The sequence below is a fragment of the Glycine max genome, chromosome 18, assembly GCF_000004515.6.
Source record: "Glycine max cultivar Williams 82 chromosome 18, Glycine_max_v4.0, whole genome shotgun sequence".
Classification (NCBI taxonomy): domain Eukaryota; kingdom Viridiplantae; phylum Streptophyta; class Magnoliopsida; order Fabales; family Fabaceae; genus Glycine; species Glycine max.
In genome coordinates, this window is record NC_038254.2 from 1,336,823 (window position 1) to 1,355,986 (window position 19,164).

Sequence of the window (19,164 nt, forward strand, 5' to 3'; positions counted from 1 at the left end):
CCTCTATTCAGAAGTGATTTCCTAGGTGAAGTGCCTCTAGATTACTTCAATTTCATTACAAATCCCAATAGGAATCAGTGAAGTTTGCATCACATATTCAGGAAGACTCATTAATTGAGATTTGAGATGGGACGACTCAACTTCAAATGAGAGTAATGATGCTTTCCAGCCTACTAACTTCTTTTTAACTTTTTCGACAAGAAAATGGCAGTAATCTTTTGAGAGTAGATAATGAAGGAGTGAGACAGATCCATTTGTAGAAGTTTACTATATTATTATGAGTAAGGGGGATAGAGGTTTTGGCTAAGTAAAAAAATTGAATTACATTTTATTTATACCAAAACAATATATCCGTTGCCAACCAAAAACATTCATAGTGTGTTTGGATTTCCGTTCCAACACTTCAAACGTCTGTTCATTTCAATCCATGCAGAGACAAGTTTTTCCGTTTAGATATATTGGAACGTGTGCAGAAAGTTATTCAAACACATCCTTAGTCGTTGTTGTGGGCAATCGTTGCCCAACGGTGCTTTTTTGCACTAATATAGTTGTTGCTCATAAATAACATTATGGTTTTCATTTTAATTTTTAGGGGTAAGTCGGTTGCCTCATAAGCAACAATCCGTACAACGCAGTATCGAAAGTTACTTTGCAAGCATGTTGCTTGCTCTGACTTGTTGCTTTCCAAGCCACCCGTTGTAGATGCTCTTAGGTTGCACATTTTGAATGTGACTTTTAAGAAGCTAGTAGTAATAGTTTTCGCATTCCAAATGCAATTCCTTAACTCTTAACAGTTTTCCAAACATGCTGGTAGTCCATTCAGGTCATGAGATTTGTAGCTTCCCATTCCAAAAAGAGCCTAGTTAACCTTTTCAAAAGAAGGTTGTTGCTAATCTTCTCCTGACTTATATAGGGAATTTGAGGAAAACCATTTATTGGTTATTAATGAAATCGAACTCGGTTAAAAGCAGGATTATTGTATTGTTGTGTTGAGCAGGATCATTGTATTGTTGTGAGTAAAATTTTTGCCATAGCTCACGCTCTTCATAAACCCATTTTCAAGAGATGTTTTTTTCCCTTAGGAAAGATAAAATTTAGGTAAAAACCAAAAATACACTAAGATTAATTATTAAAATAATACTAGGTGCATTTGAAAGAGCTAGACAATGTTGCCAAAAAAGAATTAAAATGAGCAAACGCACTAAATCAAGAGATCATCCTGAAAACGACAACACAAATAATTGTTATTGTCTTATGTAGTATTTTCTATTAATTTTAGGTAAGAAGAGGGAGTTAATATTTGAGGATCAAATTTTCCCAGTCCTGATAGTCATGCAATTATGATACGCAGTTTGAGCTGTTTCACTTTTTTGTCTGATATCTTCCATACAACTTCAATGATGCCTCAGCAAATTTAGTGAGTTGGTGAACAAGTTTGGTTAAACTTGCATGTATGCAACACAAATGTGAAGAATCGTCTTCACTTTCTTCATTAGTTTTGCTCTCGGTTTCTCCACCAATGCTTGCAACAGTTGAATTCTGTTTTTCATGAAGCTCTTGATCTTGCTGCTCTATCATGCGACGAAGATCAGACACAAAGTTCTTTATTGCACGACTTAGTTCCTCAGAAGGCAAAGCTTTAATTCCAGCACACCAATCTCGACAAAGAACAAATATAGGTGGGGCCAAAGCACGGCGAGGGGAGAATGGTTTTCTGCTCTTGGAACGTTCCCTTGGTTGTAGTATACAATTTTGTAGCCATACATTGAGAGCTTCAATGTATGAGGTGTGGCTGTCGATACAGTTAGAAAAGCTTAGACCAAAGCACTCAAATTCTTCTAGTAGCTGAGTCATTATCTCTCTTCGGGTATCTCCTTCCAAGGTTCTCATTGAGTTCCTTGAATGATAAGCCAAAGAGATAGTAATGTATTGTGCATGATGACATTCAAGCATAGCCTTCCACATCCTCATCAACCTGCACTGCTAACATTTCCATAAGCCAATACTACTACAAACTAACACTTCAATTATCAAGTATAGCAAACTGCTTGTGAAGTTTCAGGTTCAGCAGCACAAATGTGGAAATTTCAAAATTTTCTCTTACCCTTGAGTTAATTCCAAAAGTTGTGGGAACAATTCTTCATCTCTCATCCTCTCGATTCGTTTAGATATTAAATCAACAGAATAAATAGCCACTATTATCCGTGAATGCAGATCCTTCACTACTGTTCGGGTTTTGTCAATCACTTTATTGCCTTCATCTTTTGCAAATTGATGCCTTAGCTGGTCACATTTTCGATCAAAATCCTTCTTGATGAACTCACCAGCCTACAAACAACCCCATAGGCAATTTAGTCAACAGGATAAGGGATTTAAAACCCAAAAATAAGATGTGCAATGCATTTGACCAGATGATGAGTGACTAGACAAAATTGTCATTCAAACATATATACCTAAGCACCTAGCTGCTTATTCTAGGGACAGAACAAATATAAGATCATCCAGAAAGCTTTAGAATCATTGAAGTCTAAATGCATATATACTCCTTGCTTTCCACCTGTTAGTTCTTAACGGCTATATCTAATGCTTCTCAAAAACCTTATCAAATCTACTGTTGAAAAAGATATATGGAATTATGAAGTGATAAAAAGGAAACAAAGAAGATGCGCAGAAAAATACATACCAATAGTTTATGTAAAATAGCATAGTAGGATATCATGTGATGTTAATTGTCAAGCATATTTGGCAGATCGTGTAATACCTTTACTTCATCATAAAGTTTTCTCTCCCATGCATACAATCTGTCAAGGGTGCACGAATGACTTCCAGCAATCATGCAGGGTTCTTCACAAAAGTCACTTCCATTATCATCCATATACTTCTTCGATGTTGTAACTAATGGGTTCCTGATTGAGGATGATTGAGAAGATAATGTCCTCTTCCAGTTAATAATCTTCTGTGCAGGTTCTACACAAAGGGAGACACGTATTAGTCCATCATGCATATTCATTTTACAAATGTTCGTTGGTACTCAGAGATTGGAGATATTAACTAACAGAATGTACAATAACTAACTCTCAACCAAATACCCGACTCAATTAAGTTTTAAATTGTAATATCTACTCAATATTTTGAGCTTGTGTCTTGCTTACAATAGTTAAACTTTCATTTAGAAAGTATGGCTGATCTCATAAAATTTAATGAAGGATCTCGAAACCTTTAGAGGGTAAAATAAAAAATCTCTAATTTACATATTTAATTGACTCTGCATAGAAAAATGGCAAAACCAAACCATTAACGATGTAACGCTGATAGCTAAACCTTTCAGAAGAAGTTAATTAATACAAATGAAGTTTAATCAAGTGATTTGAAATAAGTGGTTAATGTGTTGAAGGTAAGGTTGAATCGTTCGAATAATATTCGAATTCGATCCTTGACAAAAACAATTATTGATCAAACTTTACTTATTTTTCGGCCGAATTCCGGATTAGTTAGGATTCCTTTTTCCTAATAAACTGGAAGGTTAAGACAAAAAAAATACAAATCAGTGTTTATTAACAGAATTGAACTAGAACTTTACCTTGGCAAAAAGGTGTAGCCTTTTGACCGTAGCAAGCAAACATAAAAGCCGCTAGCAAAATCGTGGGAGATGATTTCCCTATCATAACAAGATTAGTATTTAGACTTAAAGTCTATCCAGGTGTATTTTACACAACATACTACATACATAATTCATAGCCTAGTTCAATAGTTGTAAAAACAGAATAATGCAAGTAGCAAGTACCTTTTGCCTCAGAATATCCAACCTTGATTTTGTTTGCCTCCAATAGCCTTGAGACCTCCCTACCAGATTCAGAAGCTCGTACAAACCGATTCTCTATAACCTTAATGCTAGAAAAAAAATCTTTAGCCCTGTGAGTGATGAACTCAGAAGGATCATCCCTCTCAGTGTTCATAGCTAGATCCTTCTTATTGTTCTTTGAACTTGATCGTCCAACAACACCAACATAATTCTGTTTGCAACCTTGTACCGCTCTAGCAACATCCCTTTCATTAGCAACTTGTGACCATTGACCCCTTGACACATCCATGAACGAACCGGTTTCTCCTTCATCCTTGAAGTAACTTGCATGCCCCTCAAACTTGAAATTCTTAGCATTATCAGTAGGATCAAAGAAATCCCAAGAGGCACCACTCTCAGGAGGAGGTGGAGGAATTGGGAACAACCCAATGGCTTCATCATCGAAGTGATTTTCAATGTGGGGATTGATCATAACAGTCACAGCTGCACTGCCACTTGTTCTCATATAACTCACATGATGATGATGACTCTCATTGTTCAATGGTGACTCCGAAGCATCATCATCAATATGTGAAGGTGATGGAGAAGGGTAAGTAGATTGAGATGAGGTGTGATCTGAAACCGATAAGGACGACTCTATTAGCATCTCTGCCTCGGCGTATCGTCGAAGAGCGACGCCAATGTTTCGAAGAGATTGGATGTAAGATAAGTGTGAAGCAGCAAGAGCATATCTGGAATCAATGGCCATCTTGATCAACCTCTTTCTTTCCTTACAAAGAAGCAAGGCTTCATTCTTTTCAGTTTTGGAGTTCACAGAACCCATTTTCATTTCAGAGATTAAGCTCATCCATCACTTATACACACTATTTTCACCATAATAAATGTATGATCACTAACATGATCCAAACGCTTCAGGAATCCATTCACCAAACACTGTTCTACCTGTGACACCAACAACAACTTCCCTTAAGTGTGGATTTGTTTCATGACACACGATGGTAAAATGTCACCATAGCGGGAAGAACTCTCCTTCAAAATCTAAAACCTGAATTCTTTGGACAGAGTGACAGTTAGTAACCGAGTTACATGGTTGGGAGAAAAAAGTGGACAAGACAAGAAGGTTGGACCCAGGTAGCGTAAACAAAGGCAATTAATTGTTGATGATGTAAGAATTATAAAAATGTTGGGTTGAGATTTCACTGGGCTGAGACAAAAGCAGAGGAGTGATTGATTAACTTTGTTTAGAAGTGAAGGACAAGGAAAGAGTGAGTGAGTGAGTGAGGATGGGTGGGTTAAAGTCATCAAAAGTCTTAAATCTAAATTACTATTATGACAAAAAACTGATGCGTATCAGTGTCGTTATGGGTTGGCTAAATAGATTTTGGAGAGTCACAGTGGAAAAAAGTGCATGCATGTATGAAAAGGGCGGTGAAGTAACTAACAAGACAAACTACATTACATTAAAGGATGATATATGTGAAAGGAATCAATCCGGTTACAAATATGAGACGCAACAATTGATACACTTAGTAATGGCATAATGTCTCGTGTTTTGTGTTATTGTTTATATCTAGGTTAATTCATTCCAGTTAATGTCGATTAAGATAGGTTAAACCTATTGTTGTAAGGCATTATTAGGCTTAGTAGCAAGGAACGACAAAGAACGAGGGTGCAGTGGCTTTCCATAGTGCACGCACAAAGTGACAAAAGTCCAATTTGTCAGAAGAAACAATGGAAAGTTTCTCAAATTACGTAATTGCCCTTAGAATTTCGCAAGGAAGGCCCGCAATCGGATCCTTAAAATCCGGTTCTATTGCAGCTTCAGTCAAGACTTGGGCTCCTCCGTGTTCATTTTTTAAATTTTATATACAGACTTATATGTAATTTTATGTTTTAAAGTTTTTCAAGTAATAATAGTTAATCTTTAAATAAAAATGCTTGTCAAATTAAATAATTAATCTCATGACGCTTGCCAAATTACCCTTTGATAAAATGTTAAAATCCAATTAAACAATGTGTTATTCTGTTGCTTAAATTTATGTAAATCTAACGCATTTATAGAATTGAATTCTCAAATGAAGTTTTAATGTGTAAATGTACTTTTTGGAGGTAATCAAAGTTACAAAATTGAATTTACTTTCCAAAAGTGCATTCATAATTATTTTTAAAAAATAAATATTATACATAATTTATAATTAAATATAATATAATATAAATAAAATTATTTTACACATAATACATAAATTTTTTTCTCATTTTAATTTATATATTGGTTTTTGAAATAAACAAATCAAAAGAGTAACAATCAAGATTTGTCGGCATGAATCTTTGACATCCTTTAGTCTTTACAATTCTAATTGCAATGCAAATTCAAGACAATAAATAAACTATTTGTTTTAACAATAAATAATGTGACTTGTCTTTTTCTGGTAGTATCTACGTCACACTATTAAAGTTATAGTGTTTGACAAAAACAACTGTTAAATTAACTACACGTTATTGTTAAAGATATTCGAATCATACAGGCTACTTTATAATAAAATAGTTTAATGTGAATTTTGATTTATTATATTTCATACTTATTTTATTTTAATATATTAAATTTTAAAAGTTTTATTATGGATTTTTATATTTTCAAAATGTACTGTTTTAGTTTTTATTATAATTTTCCGTTAAAAATGTTAACATTCTGTTGATTTTTAAATTTTAATATGATTTAATGTGATTTTTATTCTAATATGATTTAATATAATTTAATGTCAATTTTTCTTTGATACATTAAATTTAAAAAAATTTATTCTAATTCTTTATGTTTTTGAAATATATCATTTTGATCCTTATTTTTTAAATTTAAAAATTAGTAAAATACTAATATTTCTAATAGAAAATTAAATAAATAACTAAAATAATACATTTAAAAAAATCATTTGAGTATTATCTAAATTTGATTTTTAAAAAAATAATTTTTTTATCAGACTTTACTTAGATCAAATTCTAAATTAATAAGAATTTATTTTTTCTTAAGAACGGAAGGATTAAGAAAAAAAATATAAAATGAAAGTTTATTGGCTCCGGAAGAATGGGATAAAGAATCCCATATTAGGAGTATTCTGGGTGGGAGTAGCAGAGAGTTTAGAATAAGTGCAAAAGTATAGTAGAAACGGGAAGCGATTTTAGAGGAAAAGTGTCAAAGAAGAAGGCTAATGTCTCGTGCGCTTCAAAACAAAATGTGGTAGTAGAGGCGTAAAATGTATGGGTGAGTGTTATCAACGTGTTTTGCAGTTATACTAGCCAATAAATCCACAATTTCTATCAATTTCCCTCTTTCTTCTACATGAGTTTTATTATTTTCATGCGTTTCAAGAACGGGTTATTTATCACTTATCAACCATCAAATATATGGGCGAGTTTGTTTTAAGTAGAACCTTCACAATCACGCATAGTTCAATTCCATTAACGTACGTAAAGTAAATGAAGAAATTTTTTAAAGATAAATCTTCCTTTTATCTTCTATATATATCTAACTGGAATTCACTGATCGGAGCAACCATTACTTCTTATTTTTACTTTCGACTGTACCTAAACTTATAGAAAATGGTGGGTCAACACTTAAAAATTAGATGACAACTGGAGGAAATATATATATATATATATATATATATATATATATATATATATATATATATATATATATATAAGTATTAAAAGAGTATTTTTAGTGAAATAATGTTCATATGTACATATATCATTACTTTAAAGAACATTATTAGTAATACACTTTTCAACATTTTTTTTTTAATATACTCTATCACGTAGTCAAACTTATATATATAATAATTGATGAATTACTTATAAGTTAAAATACTGTTGAGTTTAATCATAATATATTTTCAGATATATTTTAAGTTTCTCTCAATAAAATCATTAGTGAGGATAGTGAGCGAGATCCATAATTTTTTTTTCTTTCTATTAAGTTATAATAATAATAATAATAATAATAATAATAATAATAATAATAATAATAATAAATGTATTCAAAATAGTATGTTGAAAAATGTATTATTATACTTAGTTATAAGAAATAAAAATAAAAGTGTATTGTTGACTAAAACCATTTCAATGAGGCGACAACATGTAACCCGACCCAGGTGTTCATTATGATTTTTGAATCATATAGATTAGATAAAAAAAAATAAACAACAACATGGGCTACAACCAACAAAACAATGGGCCTTCCCAATTATATCTTTTCTGCACTAAATTTTTTGTAAAACAATTTCTGAAAACAAGAATCAGTTTTTGGATACAGGAAACAATTGCCTATCTTCTTCACAGTCTCAAATCCAATTTCTATTCCTTCACCAACAACAAAACTCATGGATCAAAAAGAATAAAAAATTAAAAAAACTTAAAGGGTGATAATAAAATAGAAAAAATATAATTAAACATCCAAATGCTAGTTCACATCTTGTGAGAGTGAAAAAAAAAAGAAGAAAAAATATGTATCACTAGATATGATATAATAGAAAGAGAGACATACAGAAAAATAAAAGATATTAATGAGATATTTAAAATAGACGTGTGTCCAAATATCATTATCCCGACAACAAAAATAACATATAATAGAATGAAATGGGCTTGCCTCAAAGAGAAAAAGGCTTTCCTTTGTTGTGTTTGTTTCTCAACCTTATATGCAAGGGACCTAAATCTTGCACTCCTCAAATTGAATCATGCAACCTCCACTATTTAGTAAAAATGCAATAACATCCTTAATAAAAATTTTACCTCCCATTTCTCAACACCAACACCTCCCTTCTCTCTTCTCTTAACCCGCGATGGCACACGCTCATGATGGCATTCCTTCTTCGACAACACGCCTCCTTCCCATGGCAACTCCTCATTCCCCCACCCCCTCATTCTCATGCTCCCCCATTCTCCTTCCTCCTTCTGTGAAGGGTAAGTGGCTCCTTCTCCCTTCTCTTTTCTTTTCTTCCTCCTCCTTCTCTCTTTATCAAATTTAATTAACTATGAAAAAGCTTTTGGAATGATCTCTCCGTAAGCAAAAATGCTTTCAAAATGATTTTTCCATATGGAAAAATGCATTTGGAATGGTATTTCCTTAAGCAAAAATGGTTTATGGAAAGACTGTTTTGAAAGATTTTTGCTGACAAAAAGGCCATTTTTGGAAGTAATTTTTTTAAATTGAGAGCAGTCTTTTCTTGAAGTGTATTTTGTACATTTCGAAAAGGGGGTTCTTGAAATCATTATTGTGCTTACGGAAAACCCTTCCGAAAGCAACGACTATGATTCGGAGTAGTCTTTTTGGAAGTGTATTTTGTGTCTTTCGAAAATGATGTTCCAAAAAGCATTATTTTAGCTTATGGAATAACCATTCCAGAAGCAAAATTTGCAATATGGAATAGCCTTTCCAGAAGTGTATTTTTTTTATCTTCTTGAATGATCATTCAGGAAGCACTATTTTTGCTTACGAAAAGGGTGTTCCGTAAGATTTTTTCTTCCTTAAAACCCATTCCGTAAGGTATTTATACCCTTACAGAATGCTTGATCTGGAAACAAATCCAAAACTCAAAATAAGAATGTCAATTCCAAGATGAAGAATTCAGTTGAGTCGAGAAGAAGAGAAGAATAGAAAAGGGGAAGATCTAAACTTGTGCTGACTATGGGAGAAAGAAGAGGAAGAAGGAAAGCAGAGGATCCAAAGAAAATATAAGGGGTAGTTAGGATTTTGAGAAAACTAGAAAATGCAGTAAGGGAGGTGCAGAATTCAATTGCCCATATCCAAATTCTATCCCTACGCCAACGTCTTGGACCCAACAAAAAAAAACTTAAAAGGTCCCATAGGTCTATATCTTCGACCAAAACGAGGCTCAAGCTGTACTACTGTACGTACGTGACAGTCCTGTGCGGTGTTCATTAGTCATTAACATAACTAAACGTTCAGTCCTATCCATAGCCAAAAGGTTCATTACGTTGGCCATCACACCATGAACCACCTTGGTCAAAAACCAGCTCATAAACATGAAACATCATAAATCATAATTGCAAACAATATCGTTTGTCCCTTGCGAAGTTTATAATAGACTCCTCAACAGCCATATATGCAGCAAAACCGCCTTCCCTCGACACCTGGCACCAATTCCACGTTTTCCTCAGATTACTGGCCACACTGCATCACTCGCCTACATCTCGGTAATGCCTCCTTTGTCTTCATATATTCCTCCATTCTTTTTATATTCAAGACAGCCATACTCCCCCACCTTCATCTACTCATATAAATTCCTTTTCCTCCATCATGCTAATTAATGCTATACACCTCCGTTATCTCATATTACAACTTGCAGTATCCATTCCTTCTTATCCTATGGATAAACACATTTAATTCTCCGTGTTTTAACTGCACAGATACATATCTCAAGAAATTACGATATCTTAGATATATCAGAACGACATCATGGTGTTGATCAGAGAAGAAGAGATAGTGGAGGAGATGAGTGAAGCGGAGTGCAATATCGACTACGAGAAGCTGAAGAAACGCATGTGGAAGGACCGAGTCCTTCTGCAGAAGCTGAAGGAGAAGCGGCAGAAACAGGAACCAGACGTGGAAGCGAAACAAGAGGCATCGAAGAGGAAGAAGATGTCACGAGCACAAGACTCGGTTCTCAAGTACATGGTGAAGATCATGGAGGTCTGCAACGCCCAAGGCTTCGTCTACGGCATCATCCCCGAGAAGGGAAAACCCATGTCCGGTTCCTCCGGTAGCCTCCGCAAGTGGTGGAAGGACCAAATCCGCTTTGACCAAAACGCCCCCGTCGCAGTCTCAAAGTACCTCCCACTCCTCTCAAAAGACATTGACCTTGACATTGCTTCCTACATACACCTCCTCCAAGACTTGCAAGACTCAACCCTAGGGTCTCTTCTTTCCGCTCTCATGCAACACTGTGCCCCTCCACAGAGAAGGTTCCCTTTGGAGGGAGGGCTTTCCCCTCCTTGGTGGCCCAACGGGGAGGAAATCTGGTGGGGCGAACAGGGCCTTCTGGCCCAAGAAAACGGCCCACCTCCTTACAGAAAGCCCCATGACTTGAAAAAGGCTTGGAAAGTTTCTGTCCTCGCCGCAGTTATCAAACACATATCTCCAGATTTTGATAAACTCAGAAGGCTGGTGACTCAGTCCAAGACCTTGCAAGATAAGATGACTGCCAGGGACAGTGCCACGTGGTCGAAAGTCATGAACCATGAAGAGGCTTTGCTAGATCTAACCGAGAAGTGCCTCAAAATATCTAATGATGATGACAACCTTGAAGAAGAAGAAGAAGAAGAAGAAGAAGAAGAAGAAGAAGGGTTTTCTGGTTCTCATGAACCTCAACTTTTGAAGAGGAAGGGCGCGTTTGGCTTTGGTAGTACTGATGCTTTAGTGGATAAGCTGTATGCTTGTCAAAACGCAGGGTGTCCACAGAGTGAGCCTTCTATGGAGTTTGCGGATAAGAACTTGAGGCTGGACCATGAGGCTCTGCGTGCTTTCCGAACAGTGGATAGCGATGTTCTTCCATTTCACCGTTATCTCTCCAATGATGCACCACCAATCACAAGTTTGGATGATTTGATGAACGTGGCTTTTCAGAATGATGTGAACCTTGGTGAGGCTGCTGGTGGGAGTGGCACATTGGAAGATGACCCTTGTTACTGGCTTAACGCCATTGAAAATCTTGAGTTGCAGGCTGCGTTAGAGTTGTTGGTGAGAGATAACATGGACTTTGCTCAAAATGTTCCGGTGCAGATTCCGCAGGGACAGGGACAAGAGGATGCAGCCTCAGTTTGGGGCTTGGGAACCCATCCAACGCAAGGATAGTGCATCTTCACTTTAACAGTGTTGATTTTAATGCTTTTGCTTTAAGTTTTAGTAAGGTACTGTGGTTAATTAGGATATATACAATTATTGATCTTATCATAATTACAGTCGGAGTAGTTACTACAAAAATTTAATGTATTACTAGTTACTAAATTTAGTAATATCAAATGATTTTTCTTTTTCTTTTTTTGTAATGTGTATTTTTGATAAAAACTAATACAAATATTAATCCATATTCTCGCAGCATTGATTAAAAAATTATGGGGATACGAAAAATTGAATTTTCATGATTATTTTTACATTTTATTATTATTTTTATAATAAATAGATTGTTATTTTAATTGATTAATCAAGGTTTTAAGTGCATTGATTAGTGTGATCCGAAGCCTAAGAGTACGTGTTGTCAATGATGTAAGCATGCATCATATCATGTAGTAAAATACATGCATGTGACGGGTGCAAGGAATATCACTCTCTCCGAAGCTTTCAAGAAGAGTTCACACCTGATCTTCATCAAACAAAGCCTCGCAGTCATTAATTAACTACCATTAATTGTTTTGTTGCTACCCAGCATTTTCCTAATTTACATATTCCATGCCAGTATAACAGCTAATTAAACTGATAGAAATTAAATTAAAATATTATTTGGAACTGATAACAGAGGAAAATTGCAAAGGCGGTAAGTAGATGTATGGCTCATTAACTTTCAACATACGATTGCGAATCCTTGGGAATTGTGTGATTTTATAAAGTTTCTTTTATAAATCTGAGCCACATCAACATTCTTCTTTAGCACGTTATCCTCTTTTGGATGAAAAAATGAACTCACATCATATGCGTATTCTTAAAAGTATTGGTAAAAAGAGAGGCTAATTACTTAATTTATTGAGATTGGGATTGGGGGCAGGTATTACTCACGGGTGCCGATATCAATACTATAGTGTCCTGCCTTATTTCGGGCGCGTCATATATATTAATATATTAATGTAATTAGAATATGTTATATTTAAGTAAATAATTTATATTATATATGTATTTTTTTATAAAAAAATAATTATATTTTTTTAATTTTATGATTAATAATAATAATCTAATAGATAATAAAGAATTTTAATTCAATATCGTTATATTAAATTTGTTTCACATTCCATATAAGTATATTGAACTACTACTTATTTTTATGTTTAAATTTATGATTTTGTTGACAAATTTTTTTAAGATTGACGTCTTAATATTTTGTATTATTTGATGTTTCAAATTAGTAGTGTAGATTTATATATATTTAATAACTTTTGTAATATTGAATGATTATGATTTTAACACTTTTTATTTATGACTTAAGTTTAGAGGAATCATTGTTATGTTAGTTAGTTTCTAATATCACCTTTGTTCGTATATATAAGAAATAAAATATATCCTAATTATAAGAAAAGTAAGACTACTTTATTATTAAATTTTCTTTTTACCCATAATTAATTATGAGATCAATTAATGATATGCACTCTCTTTCTCGTGAAAGTGGTTCATTTATTGAACTATCGACAAAACAATGTATATTTAATGGATAGAAAATTGTCTTTGAAAAATAACAACATCTTAAATTATTTAATGTAATGGATAATATTAAAAAAAATAAAATTTATGACAAATTAACTAATTTAGTCACTTATATTGATCTTGATATATTATATAATTGTTTCTTATATATAGGACCTATATAGGACCATAGGTAGTATTATGTATTGATGTTTTTAATATTATGTTTGAGTTACTTAAGAGTACATTTTTAATTAATATAATTTTATTAATTTATTAACTTTATACATAAATAAATTGCGGGTCATAAATACGATTATGAGTATATAGATACTGAGCAGATACAAGAATGAGGATTAAAGTTATTACTTATACGAGTACTATGAATTTTTTTTTAAAGTTATTATGAGTATATAGATATGAATTTTTTTTTAAAATATAAGTATATGAACGAATACTATGTATAGGACCTTACTTAGACTCTATACATTCTCATCCTTACCCTTTCTTGTAACAAATTAACAAGTTTTTGGATGGATAATTTATTAAAAGTATTCTTGATTTCGATCCAGAGAAATCTTCTCTTCACAAATTTGAGGGAGATCTTTATTGTCCGTAAAAAATTTAACAAAAAAATGAGACACTGCTAATAACATTTTGATGAAATAATTTTATTTCAAGAAAAAACTTCGTCGTTAGAGACTTAGAGTTTATAGGAAAATTGAAAAATTATGTTAACAACATCTTTTACGATGATTTTTATAACGGATATAAAGTTTTTTTTTTCTAAAAAAATAAAGAAATATAAATCTTGATGAAACTGTAAAAATAATACGATATATAAATTGTCATTGACTTTACCATGTGTCGTAAACCATGCATTTAGCATTGTCTGTACCCTTTTTTCTCTTCATTGTCATAAAATTAAATAAGAGACTTAAACATCATCAATCATTACGACGCCACAATTAAGTGACTTAATTACAAACAGACATATGAAGCAAAACTAAGTAGTAACAAGCTAGTAACTAATACATAGTACCACTCTGATGTCAACAAATACTTAACCATAGAAATAGATCCGTCGTTAAATTAACACATGATTTAAACAAAGAACAAGTCGTTCTTCTACCTTATTGATCAAACATCTGAGTCTGCCAAGTAGTATTTAAGCAGTTTGTGGCATTCAGGCAAGGGTTCGTCCCTCAAGTAACCCATAGCATTTGCATAGTGAAGATGGTTGACTATGCCATTTTGGTAGTGGGTTAGTACTATGCTGGATTTGTCACGTCCAGAGTCTGGGGTGCTACACCATTTGATAGGGCTTTTAACAAGCAAGCATTCGCAAATATTGTCACGGTGGTCATTTTCAACCTCAATGTGGTATGTTCCCGTGGAGTCCGTCACACCCTCAGAGTAGAAAGCTACCTTCATGGTCTTCCTCTCTTTGCACTGAATTCCGACCCTTGCACCTAATTACAAGTGTCACATGCATGCAACATAGAAACATGCATTAATCTTAGTTAGTTACACATATTCACCACAGCAAATTGGTTAGCCTCAAATGATGTTATTAAGAATGGATCTTGTATTGTTAACTATCGATTTATCCATTTTCTTTATGATAAAATAAGATTTTAAATTGCAATCACGATTCGGGTCTCATATTGCAATCAAAACTCCAAAAAGTCTTGATACTATGGCCGAAATTGTAGTATGAATAGTTCTTGCAACAAATATTTCGTTTAGATTCATATATAAGTAAAAAAATGATTTTATAAGATGAATTTAAATACAAGTAAATTTAATTAATTTTGTTATATTTAATAATATTATTTTTAAAATATATTTTATTTAATTCTTCTTTTATTTTCAACTATTTTTTTATTCATGATATCTAAAAGACATTTCATAAATAACTTTATTTTTTATTTGAGATTAATAAAATTAAATGATTTCAACTAATTTTATTAATCAGTGTGAAATTAATTGTTTTAATTTCCTTATATATAAATTCAAAAGGAATATTAAACAGGCTGTAGAGGAAAGATTATTAATTACATGATTCAGGAACTAATACATGATTATGATCTCGATTAATCTTTAGATGATATGTTGACAAAAATTTTAATTTATGAGAAAGAAATAATATAACTCTGTCTATATCATATGGAAATTGATTGAGATGATGATTCTCTGGTTAACACCATGTAATAATTTTTCGTTGTCAAGACACAAAATTTTAAATATGACATTTGTTATGTTAATATATACAACATGTAAGGATTTATTCAGGATATTAATGAATGGATGTACCTCGAATATAAAAGGTGGCATTGGTTTCGAATCCAGCACGGCAGGTATCACAATAAACGGAACCCTTGACATGGAATGTTGCTGTAGCAATGGGGAAGATATAGAGGGTGAGGGCCATCAACAAAAGCACCCTCGTTGCCATGACTCTCGAATAATTGTAAACAATATATAGAGATTACAGGGGAAAGAGAGAATGGAATGGAAGGAGATGCATGCATGGGTTTCTTATACTGAGAAGTGAGAAGACTTGAGGTTTGCAAGCTATCTTTTTCAGTGCACGCGTCTAGTGCGCCATAAGAAGTGAATCATGTCTCCGAGTCTCTACTTGGGATCGCTGCCATCAATTCCACATGCCCCTTCTCCGCACCTTCCCTTCTTATATATTACCATTAAGATTTTACAGGCTGAAACTTTTGCGTTTTATAAAACATTAGTCAGCACATGCATAAGTTCTCGTTACGTGTCATGAAAATCCTTTTGTACTCAAAACAAGAAAAGAGAAAAAATGACATAAATGAATGCTAGGGAGGAAGATGATATTTCTGCTGTGCCATTTTGATCTCCAAAATATTAGTACTCCACTATTTTACTAACGTTTGGTATTGAACTATTTCCTTATATAAAATCAAAGATTTAAATATATTTTCTGTTTCTATAATTTAGTATTTTTTTATTTTTGTCATTGTAAAAAAAATTTGCTTTAATTCTTCTAAAATATATTTATTTTATTTTTTATCTTTAAAGTTCTTTAAACAATACTTTGAATAATAATAAAAAGTATTCTGAACAGTAAAAATAACATAAAATAAAAAATATTTAAAAATAAAAAATAAAATAAACACATTTTATAAGGACTAAAAAAAAAACTAGATTACAGAAAAAAATATCTAAAACTAAATTCAATATCAGACGGGAGGAAATTCAAAATTAAGAGCAAGCTTGGGAAGAACTAGGCACATAATCAGGGGAAGACTTTCAGGACTTGTCTGACAATAAATTAATTAATGGTACATAGTGAACAATATAGAAGTCAAGGATCACAATAAAAGTGAGAATCCAACCATGGCTGAATATTGCTGAACATTATATATTATTTGTGGGACAGAAAGGATTCATATCCTAGCAAACATGTGCCTGAGCCTCACATACAATTTCTTCTTAACCTGTTTGGGATGTTAGCCATGTTGCATTATTTATTACCCTAATTAGTTTAGTTTCCTTGTAGTTTCCCCTTATAAAACTCTTGACACTAATGTGCAAACATTGGTTTATCATCTCGATGCAAATTCTAGCTTCCATTTGTGTCGTCTTTTCATTGTGTATTTTAACATAATAAAAATTAGTTTTCGTTCAATCAACGGCACGTGAAAAAAAAAAAAAAAAAAACTAACGAGATGTTACCAAAGAAGAATGGAGGTACGAAAACTCACATGAAGAAGGCAATGGATAACAAGGAAATGCAATGCTTATAGAAGAGAAAGTGAAAAGATGTATAAAGAAGATTAAAAAGGTGGGAGTGGGGGTGTGTCTAGAGGGTGGAGATGTGAAAGGAGGGATAGAATAGGAATTTCACGAAAAAAATTGGGAGTGGAAAAATAAGAAAAGAGGGAGTGAGAATATCACAGCTAAAAACATAAACCATTCAAATCCCATTGGACCTATCTCCGCCCAACAATATCCCATTACCACGGTCCACAGATTACATTCTTGACTTAACTTTTAATGCCTTAATAGCCCATAAAGGATCCAATCCGTTGTTTTTCATTATTTTGAAAAGAAAATAAAAGGTTGACCAAAAGGAAAGAAAGGAAAACGATTAATTATATGATGTTTTGGCCCTTTAATTTATATAATATATCATTTTATCCTTTTTAAATTTTTAAAGTCAATTAAGTTTCTTCATTTTTAAAATTAAACAAATTTGATCTCTCTTTTAATTTTTTTTAATCTAAAATTCGTAACTTCTCATTTTTATGACTACTCCTATTCTAGATTATATGATGTTTTGGAGAGAAAAAATTATTTTAAAATATATGTTGTTTTACAAAATCAATATTACATTAAATACTTTTTTAAAGATTATCCTTAATCAATATTTAATGGGTTATAAGAAGAATAAATGAATTATTAATTAGATAAATAAATGATATATCAGGAAGTTATCTGATTATTTTTTTTTAAATTCAATAAATTAATAATATTATTAAATAAATGTGTCAAAATTTTAAACATTATATAATCTGAAAGAAAGAGAGTAAAATCTTCACAAACTCATTTGGTTAATTTGTTTTAAAAAAAAATCTATCGGAAAATCAGTAATCTCTACATCAAATTTGATTTAAAAAAGAAAAAAGAAAAACTAAATTTCTCCCTTTTCAATTCGCTATTCGTACTAAATGTTAGGCAACATAACCTCTTTTTACACTACTTGATCTTTGTCTCTCTACAATATGCATGTTTGTGTCTTATTTGGCAGTTCTTGAGTTTGCTACGTACGTTAACATTAATCTTCCTTCTAGATAATGTTGGTAGTTTTTACATGAAGAGTAAAAGCTGTTATATTGATCATGGTGTACCTAGCACTAACACCGGTCCTTGATTAACCTTCTACCCTTATGTAAGTCCCCAAAAAATAATTAGTTGTCAGTTTCTTCATCAGTATCATTATCGTGAATAATTTGGACGAGTGAAAAGTATATATCCAAATAAATGTTGCCAAAAAAAGTAGGCCATGTTCGAGGTACGTACCCAGAGTCTTCAAGGCCCGGGCCCCACGGATTTTGTTTTATAGTAATTTTTTCAAAAGAAGTTTCCAAATGCCCTGCTTTATATGATGTTAGGGCCTAGTAAAGATAAGATGAAGGAAAAGTTTTAACAGGTGTTTGATAATGCATTCTTCTGTGATTAGAGTTTCATTACCTCTTCTTTTGCTTAGAAAGGTAAATTTAAGGACTAAAACCCATTTTTGTGATTTAAAAAACTAAATTTACCGGTCCTTGTAACTGAAGACTGAAGAGACTAATATACTATATCATATAATATACTATATAGTTGTCTTCATCACTAACACATCTTTCATTTTGATAAGCTCATGTGCCTAATAACCTGAAATGTATAATTGGTAGTTTAGTTGCGATCCAAATTAAGAAAAGGATGCTTATAGACTTGTGTTTTCCATAGATAATGGGACATACTAATCCCGTGGCAATAAAGCATATTGTATATATGGTGGTTCATTTAACACTCACCTTTTCCGTCTGTTAATCGAATATAGTGTTGGAAATTGGAAGTATTTGAAAATTTCGTTATTTCAAAGGAGCAAGTATCTTATTATCTAGGAAATGAGCCTTTTCATTTTAGTATATAAATATAAATATAAATTGACATTTACTTTGAGTTGGTAAATCCTTTGTGAAAGGATTTGAACCATGTTCCGAATTTTAGTGCAAGAGTCCAATACTTACGTGCGGCTTACGTGTTAAATTAGCACTTAGTCATGCAAAGTTAATGTTTATTTAGATAAATTAGTCATGCACATTATATTTTAGATAAATTAGTCATTTATGGTTATGTAATCTTGAAGTCAATGTTTATTTAGTACTATTAGTTTATTGATGGTTATGTCTTGAAGTTAATGTTTATT

The 19,164-nt window shown here is 32.5% G+C and overlaps 3 protein-coding genes across 3 annotated transcripts; 1 reads left to right on the forward strand and 2 right to left on the reverse strand.

Annotated features, from left to right (window-relative positions):
- Nucleotides 1-1,150: 1,150 nt before the first annotated feature.
- Nucleotides 1,151-5,172, reverse strand: LOC100816755 (protein ROLLING AND ERECT LEAF 2). Its single transcript, XM_014770358.3, has 5 exons — nt 3,785-5,172; nt 3,581-3,658; nt 2,762-2,967; nt 2,105-2,328; nt 1,151-1,975 (listed from the first exon to the last, which is right to left on the reverse strand). The coding sequence occupies exons 1-5, from the start codon at nt 4,647-4,649 to the stop codon at nt 1,363-1,365; spliced, it is 1,986 nt and encodes a 661-aa protein (XP_014625844.1). The 5' UTR covers nt 4,650-5,172; the 3' UTR covers nt 1,151-1,362.
- A 4,468-nt stretch (nt 5,173-9,640) lies between these two features.
- On the forward strand, nt 9,641-11,850 carry LOC100817300 (putative ETHYLENE INSENSITIVE 3-like 4 protein). Its single transcript, XM_041012003.1, has one exon. The coding sequence runs from the start codon at nt 10,275-10,277 to the stop codon at nt 11,667-11,669; it is 1,395 nt and encodes a 464-aa protein (XP_040867937.1). The 5' UTR covers nt 9,641-10,274; the 3' UTR covers nt 11,670-11,850.
- Nucleotides 11,851-14,071: 2,221 nt separating this feature from the next.
- On the reverse strand, nt 14,072-15,702 carry LOC100527053 (pollen_Ole_e_I domain-containing protein). Its single transcript, NM_001251020.2, has 2 exons — nt 15,522-15,702; nt 14,072-14,677 (listed from the first exon to the last, which is right to left on the reverse strand). The coding sequence occupies exons 1-2, from the start codon at nt 15,661-15,663 to the stop codon at nt 14,346-14,348; spliced, it is 474 nt and encodes a 157-aa protein (NP_001237949.2). The 5' UTR covers nt 15,664-15,702; the 3' UTR covers nt 14,072-14,345.
- Between the last annotated feature and the right edge of the window lie 3,462 nt (nt 15,703-19,164).

Bases quoted from the DNA above. Each gene is read 5' to 3' on its own strand.
- LOC100527053 (NM_001251020.2), bottom strand. From the start codon at position 15,663: ATGGCAACGAGGGTGCTTTTGTTGATGGCCCTCACCCTCTATATCTTC. The intron at 14,678-15,521 runs GTACATCCATTC...ACTTGTAATTAG, and splicing joins TGCCACCTTTTATATTCGAG to GTGCAAGGGTCGGAATTCAG.
- LOC100816755 (XM_014770358.3), bottom strand. From the start codon at position 4,649: ATGAGCTTAATCTCTGAAATGAAAATGGGTTCTGTGAACTCCAAAACT. The intron at 3,659-3,784 runs GTACTTGCTACT...TTGTTATGATAG, and splicing joins TGGATATTCTGAGGCAAAAG to GGAAATCATCTCCCACGATT. The intron at 2,968-3,580 runs GTAAAGTTCTAG...CCCTTTGTGTAG, and splicing joins GGCTACACCTTTTTGCCAAG to AACCTGCACAGAAGATTATT.
- LOC100817300 (XM_041012003.1), top strand. From the start codon at position 10,275: ATGGTGTTGATCAGAGAAGAAGAGATAGTGGAGGAGATGAGTGAAGCG.